This window comes from Dromiciops gliroides, chromosome 1 (assembly GCF_019393635.1).
Source record: "Dromiciops gliroides isolate mDroGli1 chromosome 1, mDroGli1.pri, whole genome shotgun sequence".
Taxonomy (NCBI): domain Eukaryota; kingdom Metazoa; phylum Chordata; class Mammalia; order Microbiotheria; family Microbiotheriidae; genus Dromiciops; species Dromiciops gliroides.
In genome coordinates this window covers 32,646,170-32,658,420 of record NC_057861.1, presented here as the reverse complement: position 1 = coordinate 32,658,420, position 12,251 = coordinate 32,646,170, and the positions used below count along the sequence as shown (strand labels likewise).

At 39.5% G+C, this 12,251-nt stretch overlaps 1 protein-coding gene across 2 annotated transcripts in view; it reads left to right on the top strand.

Moving 5' to 3' along the window:
- The window catches only part of MPHOSPH9 (M-phase phosphoprotein 9), a 65,190-nt gene that overhangs the window by 16,736 nt on the left and 36,203 nt on the right, over nucleotides 1–12,251 (top strand). For both annotated transcript variants that reach the window (XM_043981752.1, XM_043981746.1), the window contains exons 7-10: nucleotides 1,255–1,342; nucleotides 3,201–3,307; nucleotides 11,023–11,148; nucleotides 11,595–12,046. In XM_043981752.1, coding sequence (XP_043837687.1) covers nucleotides 1,255–1,342; nucleotides 3,201–3,307; nucleotides 11,023–11,148; nucleotides 11,595–12,046 — 773 coding nt within the window. The remainder of the gene's footprint in view (nucleotides 1–1,254; nucleotides 1,343–3,200; nucleotides 3,308–11,022; nucleotides 11,149–11,594; nucleotides 12,047–12,251) is intronic.

Here is a 12,251-nt window from a genome sequence, read left to right as displayed (position 1 = left end):
TAAAAATATGGTACAAAAGAGATACTGTTAATTTGTGGTTTTCTAAGTCAATATGTGGCCAGCAGGAATCCAGTTTTTATCTGAGGTTGAGGGTACACTGGATTAGAGGACCCGATAGCACTTCAGGCTCTGAGGTCCTGTGGTTTTGAGGTTTTCGTTTAGTATTTTAATGAGTCAAGGGGGCAGGTTTTAGTTTAGATAATGCAAGGGGTACCCTTTCTTTTCTGGCCCAAATTCCTCATACAAAAACATATTTAGTGCTGAAGCTATTCTGAAGCCCATTTAAAAAACTGTAGTTTAGCTTAAGGATCTTAGAGAGCTTATCTGTTTCTCTTGCTCTTGTAGGCTAAGCTCTTGAAGGGCCTTCATTTTATTAGATGAAGGACTTCCTTTGTGGTTTTTTCCCCCTTTTAAACACTTATTGAGACTAAAGAAGGGTTCTTCTACTTGTATTGTGATAGCTTCACGGGCTAAAAGGGTTGACCTTTTAAAAGGCTTGTTTATTGTTCCATACTTTGGTTTCTCATTAAAAGCCAGGCCTTTTTTCTTGAGTGGATGCCGTGTTTTCTGAGAAGAGTGAAACAGGCAGCTATTGAAGATAAACTCACCTCTCAGTTCCTACTATATGACAATGGAGCAGAATTAATTTCTTACTTCAGATTAGTCTTTCCCTGCTTTACTTTTCCTGACTTTTTTGAGTTATTGAATCTTTATGGTAATTAGAAAGGTGGCTTTGAAAGAGACAAAAGATTGCTTGTAAATTTTCTTGACTGATAAAAAAGGCAATAAGTAGTTGTATCTTATATAGGCTGAGGTATATTAATCCTCCTTCCTGGTATGTAAAGAGTTTTATTAATTTAACAAAAAAAAATTCTCCTACGACTGAAGCTTTAAGAAAATCATCTTTAGTATAAATGGTTAGGAAAACTCTGGATAGTGTGGAACTATCTTCAAACTATGACTGTTGCTGTACACGCTGGGCCTACTGAGATTTGTAACCAATTTTCTTTCTTCTTCTTCTTTTTTTTTTTTTGGTGAGGTAATTGGGGTTAAGTGACTTGCCCAGCGTCACACAGCTACTTAAGTGTCAAGTGTCTGAGGCCGGATTTGAACTCAGGTCCTCCTGACTCCAGGGCCGGTGGGCTATCCACTGCACCATGGGCCTATGATACTCATACAGTGGGGTGGAGAATTGGGCTCATTGTGTTTTAGTTTGACATTTGTAGTAATGTTTTGTTTTGTTTTTAATTGTAGTCTGACTTCAGTGCTGCTACATATCCTCATGCTTTTTACCTTAATAAAGCAAATGAAAGCCCAAGTTCTTGGGCATCTGAAGGAACAGGTATGATATCTTTTTTTGTTTTTGTTTTTGTTTTTGTTTTTGTTTTTGTTTTTGTTTTTGGTGGGGCAATGGGGATTAATTGACTTGCCCAGGGTCACACAGCTAGTAAGTGTCAAGTGTCTGAGGCCAGATTGGAACTCAGGTCCTCCTGAATCCAGGGCCCGTGCTTTATCCACTGCGCCACCTAGCTGCCCCATGATATCTTTCTAATACGTTATTTTTAAACTTTTCTATATTCTTTCTTAGGGACTTGCCTATAAATTCATATCAGGGGATGATATCCTGTTCCGCTTCGATGCCTACTTATTATAAATCCTGATGAGCTTCAGTTGCCTCAGTGACATTATACATTAATCTATAAAGATAAGAGGAAGTAGTACTATGGGGAACTGTTTAAAGCAACTAAGAAAGGGTTTTGATATCATCATTTTTTATCTGTTTCCTAAAGGAATTTTGAAAATTAACAATTCTGCTTACTAAACATTTGTTAAATGCTTACTGTGTTCAAGACTCAAAATCTCTTCCATGTAATTAGGTGGGTTTTTTTAATTGATTTGATGTAAAGTCTTCATATATAATAATTCAGTTCAACAAACATTTACTAAGTACCTACTATATATGCAGGGCAATAAACTAAGTTTCTCTTCTATAAAATGTTAACCTGTGAATTTATGTATCTTTAAAGCATTTGATTTGCCTTTAAATACTTAGCACTTCATCCTGTGGAATTTTGAATCTCATTAATTTCTGAATTTTTTGTTTGCCGTTGTGTCCTATGTTACTTTTCCTCACCTAAATTCTGTTTATTACATCAAAATCATTTATGTATTCATCTCCTAGATTCATATACTTTTTATTTTTTATTGCTGTTCATTCATTCATTTATTTTTATTGCTTTTTTTTTTTAAAGAAAGACATATCACCTACTTCATATACCCCACTGTCCAATGCAACGGGCCATTTTGCTTTTCCCTACACTTGACGCCCCATATCTGGTCTCCATACTTTAGTACTGGCTGTCCCTTATGCCCAGAATCCATGTTCTTCTCACCCCAACTCTTAGAATGACTAGTTTCCTTCTTAGCTCAGCTCAATCCCAGCCTCCTTCCTGAGACCGCAGCGACTAATGCCTTTCCACTGAAATTTCCTTGTATTTGTTTTGTCTCTGCTTGTGTCTGCATGTTGTTTCTTCCTGGTAGAATGTAGACTTCTTGAGGTCAGGGACTGTTTCCTTTTTGTCTTAGTGTCCCCAGTTCATAGCAGAGTGCCTAGCACTGAGGGACTTAATAAATGCTTTCTGGTGGATGGATTGATAGTCCTGGAGAATTTCACTTCTGGAAGGGATCCTAGAGAACATGTAGGCCAGCCTTTCATTTTTTTTTTTTTTTTAGTGAGGCAATTGGGGTTAAGTGACTTGCCCAGGGTCACACAGCTAGTAAGTGTTAAGTGTCTGAGGCTGGCTTTGAACTCAGGTACTCCTGACTCCAGGGCCGGTGCTTTATCCACTGCGCCACCTAGCCGCCCCCAGCCTTTCATTTTACAGAGAGGTAAAAATGAAACTCAGTGAGGGAAAGGAATGTTCCCAAGGTTAGCTGGTGAGCTGGTGACAGAGTGCCTGGGTCTGTGTGTGGCCCACATCAGGCGCTTAATAAATGCTTGTCAATTCAATGACAATGAGTTATGTAACATATGATGCTTACATGTGTGATTTCCTATGGTAAGAAAAACACAAGCTAGGAACTCTTTTTATTTTCTTCTCTCCAGAGCTTTTTTTTCTTACATACTTTTCTTCTCCCCATCTTCTTTCTCTTTCATGAGCATCCTTCTCTTTTTCATTCATCTTTCTTTTACCTGTTAGGAATGAATTATTGGAAACTAGAAGAAAAGGACACGTATGACTCTTTGCCTGAGACTTTGGAAAAATCATTCTTAAATATCAACCCCATGAAAGTGTTACCAAACCAGGTATTTTTGTTGTTGTTGTTGTTCACATTTCTAAATGTTTTATAATAGCAATGCAGATTTTGATTTCCCCCACTATGCTCTTATTTCACTGGTTCATCCTACTTTTTAAACTTTATCAACTTCATTTGCTTAAGCTTTGTTATCTACTCAAACTAAAGGAATCTTAGAATACTAATATGCTAATAAGTTTATAATGTTTATAATTTTGCTTAAAATAATCTCACATGTCAGTTCTGCTGAACCACATAAATCACTTATTAAATCAATAAAAAGGGCAACATTCTTTTTCTTTTTTTTTTTTTGGTGAGGCAATTGGGGTTAAGTGACTTGCCAAGGGTCACACAGCTAGTAAGTATCAAGTGTCTGAGGCTGGATTTAAACTCAGGTCCTCCTGAATCCAGGGCCAGTGCTCCATCCACTGTGCCACCTAGCTGCCCCTAAGGGCAACATTCTTTTTTTTTTTTTTTTTGGTGAGGCAATTGGGGTTAAGTGACTTGCCCAGGGTCACATAGCTAGTAAGTGTTAAGTGTCTGAGGTCGGATTTGAATTCAGGTACTCCTGACTCCAGGGCCGGTGCTCTATCCACTACACCATCCAGCTGCCCCTTAAGGACAACATTCTTATTGAAATACTGTTTCTTTTGAGTCTATAATAAAAATTCTGCTTTAGCTTTAAATAATATAATCCTCACTCCCAGGTGCTGTAACAGGCCTTTAATTGAAAAATATTTTAACTAATTGGTCTCCCATTGCAGGGGGGGGGGAGGGAACCTTCCACCTGTCCACTGAATCAATCAACAAATATTTGGGTAGTGCCTACTCTGCCATAAGGTGGTGGTGCAAAGAGGAAAATGAGAGAACTTGTCCCTAATTTGCCCTATCTCCTTGGTGGGGGCCAACTGTGACATGGCAAGTACTAATGAAACAACACATAATCTAAAAATGTGACTAAGGAAGAGAGAAGAGTTAAGAAGAGAGGGAAGGGCTGGATAGGGAGAGGAAATAAAGGGAATGGAAGGGGCAAGGGAAGAGAGAGAAAAGGGAGGGAGAAAGAGTAAGTAGGTAAGGAAATGGCCCTGGAGACCCAGAGAGAGAAGCAGGTACTTGCACCTACAAAGAAGTAGCAAAGGCTAGACAGCCATGCCAAGAGATGATGGTAGTGAATGTGAGAGAGGGAGGAGGAATTCTGATTAGGTCTAACAGTAATTTTGTTCACTTTGTATTGTGGGCTTCATTTTAGCTGTGAACATTGAAACGATGTGTCCCGTGTTAGTCAGCTAGCTATTTAGAAATGAAACAGTGACTGCAAACACTGGGAGTGACAACAAGTCATTGTCCTTCATAGAATCACAGACTCTAGGAGCTGAAAAGGACCTCAGAGGCCATGTGGTTGAACTCGTCCCTCCACAAGAATACCTGTCACAGTATCTCCAACTAGTTGGGTAACTTTTGTTTGATGACCTTCAGAGAGGGAACCCACCACTTGTGACACAGCTTGTTTCACTGGTATTGGGTACCTTGAATCGTTAAGACATTCTTCCTTACATCAGGCCTATATCTAGATCTTTGCCCAGTGCTCTTCGTTCTGCCTCCTTGGGCCACAGAGGCCTAATCCATCTTCTACCTGACAGCCCTTCAACGATTATCATGTGTCTTCTAAGTCTTTTTTTACAGGGACATTCCTTAAACCAGTCGTCTGATAGCATGTTCTCCAGGCTTCTCACTATCCTGATGACCTCTTCTGGGTGTGCTTTTAGCTTCTCTATGTTTTTCTCAAAACAAGATGCCCAGAACTGAATACTGTACTCCACGTATGGCCTGACTGAGGCAGAGTATCCTCTATGATTGCTGTTTCATATTGACTTTGCAGTCCGCAAAAACTCCCAAATGATCCTTATACAAATCTCTGACTAGGTATCCCTTTTCTGTGGATTTGTGAAGTTGACTTTTTTTTTTTTAAGCAGGGCAGTGAGGGTTAAGTGACTTGCCCAGGGTCACACAGCTAGTAAGTGTCAAGTGTCTGAGGCCAGATTTGAACTCAGGTCCTCCTGACTCCAGGGCCGGTGCTTTATACACTGGGCCACCTAGCTGCCCCTGAAGTTGACTTTTGAGCCCCTTTTTACTCACTATCTTATTCTTCATTCTCACCGTTCCAGATTTTGCTTCTCTAACCCCAACTCTGTATTTCCACATGTATTTTTAGCGGATAAAATAACTCGTTACTGCATTAAGAGAGACTGGAGCTGTCGAAAGTGAGTTCTCAGAGGTTCTTTTCAGTCTTTATAACTTCCTAATACCATCATTTTATTACCGACACACTCCTCCTTTCCTTTAGCTACAGAGTGCTCTTCTAGAGGTTAGTCCTTCTGTTTGTATCCTTGATCCCATTCACAGAATCAGAGAATTTCAGAGTTGGTGGAACGTCAATGGTCATTCAGGCTGACTCACACCTGAAAACGAATATTCCAGTGACATAATAAACCTTTATTAAGCACCTGCTCTGTGCCAGGCATTGTGCTATTTGCTAAGAGGTAATACGGTCTTTGCTTCAAGACCTGTGAAGGAAAAAACATTAATCCTCAAGTCAACTTTCTTTTTTTTCTTTTTTTGGTGAGGCAATTGGGGTTAAGTGACTTGCCCAGGGTCACACAGCTAGTAAGTGTTAAGTGTCTGAGGCCGGATTTGAACTCAAGTCCTCCTGACTCCAGAGCTGGTGCTCTATTCACTGCGCCATCTAGCTGCCCCAACTTTCATTTTTAAATAGCTAGGTGTTAAGAAGTTGTTCTTTTTAAATTTGCCTCTCTGACTTGCGCTCCTAATTCTTTCCTCTGTGGCCAAATGGAACATGTCTGTCTAATTCCTCATCAAAACATTCCCTTTGTCTAATTGTCAGTCTATGACCTGGTTCTTTTGCTGCTTCCTACAAACATGTCCAACTCAACACTATTCCTAAAAAGCCTTAACCAGACCCTACCATCATATCTCCTCTCTTTCCCTAGAAAAAGTTGTCTACACTTGTGGTCTCTGCTCCTCTAATATCATTTATCAACCTTTTGTAGTCTGGTTTCTAGCCTCTTAATCAATGACACTACTACTTCCAGCGTTACCAATGATTGCGTGCTCTCTCTCTCTCTCTCTCTCTCTCTCTTTTTAAAATAAAAAAAAAACAACTTTATTTTTGGTGAGGCAGTTGGGGTTAAGTGACTTGCCTAGGGTCACACAGCTAGTAAGTGTTAAGTGTCTGAGGTCGGATTTGAACTCGGGTCCTTCCAACTCCAGGGCCAGTGCTCCATTCACTGTGCCACCTAGCTGCCCTTCTCTCTTTTTTGCAGGGCAATGAGGGTTAAGTGACTTACCCAGGGTCATCAATGATCTCTTAATTTCTAAATTGATGGGTTTTTAAAAAATCCCTCTTCTTGATGTTTTTGCTGTATCTGATGCTTCTGACCACTTTCTAGAGCTTCTTGGATACCCTTTCTTTGGGGTTTTCATGACACTACTCTCTTGTGGTTCTTTTTCTACCTGTTTGAAACCTCCTTGGATTCATTTGCAGTCTCATTAACCATATCACATCTATCAGAACTTAATACTCCAGGGTTCTTTCTGGGCTCATCTCCACTTCTCTTTCTTTACTTGATCACTTGGGGACCTTGTCTCTTCCCGTGGACTTAATTACTGTCTCCATGTAGAAGACTCACAGATCTATATTTCCAACTTCCAAAATTTCTCTTGAGTCTTGCATCACCAGCTGCCTATTGAATATTTTCAAACAGGATGTGCCCCACAGATACTGGAAGCACATCATAACCAAAATAGAGCTCCTTATTTTTTTCCCCAAACCCACTTTCTCTTCTGAATGCTTATTTCCCTTGAGGGCATCACCATTTCCCCAGCCTCCCAAGTTATTAACTTCAGTGTTACCCATAACTCCTCACTCAGCTTTTCTCCATATATCAGTTCAGTGGTCAGATCTTCCATGACATCTCTTGCATCTGCTCCCTTCTGTGTGTATGTATGTGCATGCACTTCTGCTTACACACGCACGCACGCACGCATGCACACCCTTCATCACTTCTTGCCTGGGTTATTGTAATGGGCTCCTAATTGGTCTCTTTGCCTTCAAGTCTTTCTCCATATTCTCCATCCAGCTGCCAAAATGATTTTTCCTCAAGTATGGACTGAATGTGTTACGTCGTGACTCACTACACTCTAGTGGTTCCTACTTAATCTAGGATAAAATATGAATATTAATGCCTCTTTGGGGCTTTTAAAACACTTTACCACTTGGTCCTAGACTACTTTTCAGCCTCTGTGGATATTATTTTTCTTGTTATAGACTGTGGTCTCGTCAAACTAAACTCTTTTCTGTTCTTCTAACATAGCATTCCATCTCTTCTTTCCTCCTTTGCTCTGGTCTGTCCCTCTTGTCTGGAATGCTCTCTTTCCTCATCCCTCCCATTACTTGCTTAAAGCCTAAGCCTTTCATGCTTCTATGTGAAACCTTTTATGGTCTCCAACTGCCGGTCCCCTCCCTCCCTAAATTATCTTGTATTTATTTTGTGTTCTGTATATACTTATATGTGTACATATTGTTTCTGCAATGAAATGCAAGCCCGTTGAGAGTAGGAAATGGGTTTTTTGTTTGGTTTTGTTTTGTTTTGTTTTTTGCAGGGCAATGAGGGTTAAGTGACTTGCCCAGGGTCACACAGCTAGTATGTGTCAAGTATCTGAGGCCGGATTTGAACTTAGGTCCTCCTGAATCCAGGAACAGTGCTTTATCCACTGCTCCACCTGGCTGCCCCCAAACGTTTCTTTTTTTTTTAAAAAAAGTCCTAGTTTATTTTATTATATTTTTATTTCCAAATTTTCCCCCTTCTACCCATTGAGATGCTAGAGGAAAAAAGCTAACATTTCTGTAGCATTTACTATTTGCCTGCTACTGTGCTAAGCCCTTTACAATTATTATCTCATTTAATCCTCATAGCAACTCTGGGAGGTAGGTACTCTTATTATTCTCATTTTACCGATGAAGAAACTGAGGCCAAAAGAGAGGTCTAGTGACTTGCCCAGGGTCACAGAGCTAGTATGTGCCTAAGGCTGGATTTGAACTCAGATCTCCCTAACTCCAGGCCCTGTACTCTATACACTGTGCTAGTTAGCTGCCTCAGTAGAACTCATCACAAATATGTAAAGTCATGCAAAACAAATTTCCACATTAGTCATGTCAAAAAAAGGGCAAGAAAAAGAAATCAATAGAATAAAATATGCTTCATCCTGCACTTGAGTCTATTAGCTCTCTTTCCGCAGGTGGATAAGTGGGGATATTTCATTATGAGTTTCTTGGAATTGTGCTTTGGTCATTGTATTGCACAAAAGTTACTAAGTCTTTCAAAGTTGTTTTATCTTTATAATATTCCTGTGACTTTATACATTATTTTCCTCACTTCATTCTGCATCAGTTCATACAAGCCTTCTCAAGTTTTTCTGAAACCATCCCTTTCAACATTTCTTCCTTCCTTCCTTCCTTCCTTCCTTCCTTCCTTCCTTCCTTCCTTCCTTCCTTCCTTCCTTCCTTCCTTCCTTTCTTTCTTTCTTTCTGGCAGGGTAATGAGGGTTAAGTGACTTGCCCAGGGTCACACAGCTAGTAAGTGTCATGTCTGAGGCCAGATATGAACTCAGGTCCTCCTGAATCCAGGGCTGGTGCTTTATCCACTGTGCCACTTAGCTGCCCCATCAACATTTCTTACAGTACAGTATTATTCCATCACATTCGCATATATTATAACTTATTCAACCATGCCCAATTGATGGGCACCTATTCAGTTTCCAATTCTTTGCTACCATAAAAAAAGAGTTACTATAAGTTTTTTTGGTTCTTGGAACTCTTTGAAGTATAGGCTTAGTAGTGGATATTTCTGGGTCAAAGTATATGCAGAGTTTTATAGCCCCATGGGCATTGTTCCAAATGGCTTTTCAGAATGGTTGTACTAACTCACAACTCCACCAGCCTTCTATTAGTGTACCCATTTTCCTGCATCCCCTCTAACATTTGTCATTTTCCCTTTTTGTCATCTTAGCCAGCCTGATGGGTGTGAAATGGTACCTCATAGTTATTTGAATTTGTATTTCTCTAATTGCAAGTGATTTAGAGCATTTTTTCTTATGTCAGTTGATAACTTTGATTTCTTCCTCTGAAAACCGTATCTTTATATCTTTTGACTGTCAATTTGGGAATGACTCTTCTAAATTTGACTGTGAATTTTAGAAGGAGACCTTTTCCCAAGAAATTTGTTGCAAAGACTTTTTCCCAGTTCCTAAGAAGGAAATGCTTCACTTTAGTCTTTGTCTCTCCAGTGCCTAACCCATAACAGGCACTTAAATACTTGTTGACCGATTCAAGGTGACAACCCTGAATAGTCAAAGACATTTCCTTCTTCAGCTTTCTAACTTTGAAAGTCATTCCTTCTCTCTGTCTTTTCCTTGTCACTGGCTCTTTCCTGCCTGGTTACAAATGTGAGAAGGCTCCCTAACCCTAAAAAAACAAAACCCCTTCACTGTTTTTGTAAGCTTGGGGTTGTTACTGACTCCCTCACTTTACACATTATCAAGTCCTAACACCTTCTACACCTTCTACACCTTCTACAATGTTCATCACCCTGTAGCCAAACTTACCCACTCCCCATTCCCTTTTTTTACCACTCTAGTTCAGACCCATCATTTTTGAAATGTTTATATCAACTTCATATAAAATATAACCCTTCCTAAAGCAATCAGTGTATATCATCCATGTATGCCCAGTGTATTCAGTTTTACACACTCATAGTCCCCCCTTTGCAAAGATGGTGGTGTGTGTGGGTGCATTTTCTTAGTTTTTTGGAGGGGCCAACCTTGCCACTAAAAGCACTGAGACTTTTAAAATTATTTTGCTTTCATCCAACTCTGTGCAAAAATGATAACCTCTTTATGGAACTTGTATTTCTAGCTAGTTAATTGACCTATCTCTAGTCACTTGGAGTAAAATCTTTTCTACTCTCAAATCTTGGATCTTTTTTGAAGGGGAAAATAAAAAAGAATAAGATTCAATAAATATATTGGTGAGCTCCTTTTGGCCTTTCTTTGACCACTGCTGAACATTTGAATCGGCCTTCATACCTAGGTTTAACATAGAACAAAATTAACAGCTATTGAGTTTTTGTTTTGTAAAGATAATTTATTTTGAATTGTTAGAGCAAGAATTGTGAAACCATAGAATCACAGAATGTAGAGCTGAAAGGCACTTCTATGGCTATAGAGTACAATTCATACTGAAAAGGAATCCCCATTTGAAGATCATCAAGAAATTATTATACAGCTTTTGATCAAAGGCATGTAACAAGGGGAATCCCACAATTTCTTGAAGCGGCCTTTTTAACTCTTGGACAGGTCTCATTTTAAGGAAGGTTTTCCTGACATTCAACCAAAATTTACCCCTTTTCAGCAATTTCTTATAGTTTCTGGTTCTGTTCCCTGGGAGCAAATGCAAGAAATCTTTGGCGAAAGATTTTTTTTCCCTGTAATCAGAGGTTTTCATTCACAGTGAATGGTGATCTGTAACCCTTTTCAGTACCTTGCTAAGCCTGACAATCTAGTTTAAAAATGGAAATCGCAGGCCAGTATTTTGGTATAGCGTCCAATAACAATATTAGAATTGTAAAATGTTGTTTTATATTTTTGAAGCCTAATTCTGCTAATGAAATAAAGATGCCGTCACTGAAGGATATTTATCATACAAATCAAAGGAAAAACCAGCAGTTATCTGAATGGACTCTTACGTCTACTTCTAATCCCAGTCATCTACCAGAGGTAATGGCATCAAGTATTTTCCTGTTGTCCTTTGGGTCAGCTACAGTTCTGATTCTCTGGAGACATTATGTGCCATGATTCATGCAGATCCTTTCTAGAATCTTGACGTTGACAAGTTTGGAATTGTTGAAAGTGCTTGTGTGGTTTCTCAAGTGTGATGAAGCCCCATTTCTCCCTTCTTGACTCAGTCCTGTGCCCAGGTAGTTGTCTCTTTGCAGAGCCCTTCTAAGATACAGGTCCTGCCTCAGTGAGTGGCTCCTGCTAGCTCCATGTCCAGATCTGGACAGGGTGCTTTCTCCGTCCCTGTATGGATTGCTAAATGAATACTGTAGATGCCAAATACGGAGTGCTTCGTGATTCTCCATATATGGTATATTAATCAAGTTTTTTCCACTTTAAAAAGACTATTAAATGTCATTGCTTACTCTTGTTTCTTTTACTTTTAGGTATTAACTCTAGATCCAGCCCCACACAGAAAACCAAATCAACAGATTTCAGGGATTCAATCAAATAAATTTCGATGTAATCTTGAAAGATTGTCCTTCTCACCAGAGTCCATATTAGATCCTAGTATTTCTAGCCACTCTGACATCGACTCATTTTCACAAACAAGTAACGTCACCTCCTCCCAGCTAGATAGATCTCCCAAATATCCTTCCCCTATTAAAACTTTACCTATAGACTCTTGGCAAAATCACTCACTCCAGAATGAAAGTAGTGCCAGCTCTGCTTTTCCTTTAGTACATACTGTTGCTAGTAATGAAATTTCCTTCAACACTGAAGATGAAGAAAACAATTCAAGCACCGTCACTCATTCCCGAATTGCAAGTGTGGACAACAGTTTACCAGAAGGCAGCGTTTCAATGTCTTGTATGGAAGGCCCAGTGGCATTATCCAAGTATGTATGGCTTTTAAAGTGCAATGAAGTTTGGTACTAAATTTGTTTGTTTTTCTCTTGTGTATTAGAGAGTAGATAGTAGATGCAGGATGGCATCAGAGTCAGGCGCATGTGATTTCGAGTCCTGTGTCTTGACATGTGCTAGCTGTGCCAGTGACCTCAGCAAATCAGTCACTTAACCTCTCACTTACATGTACTTGGGCAG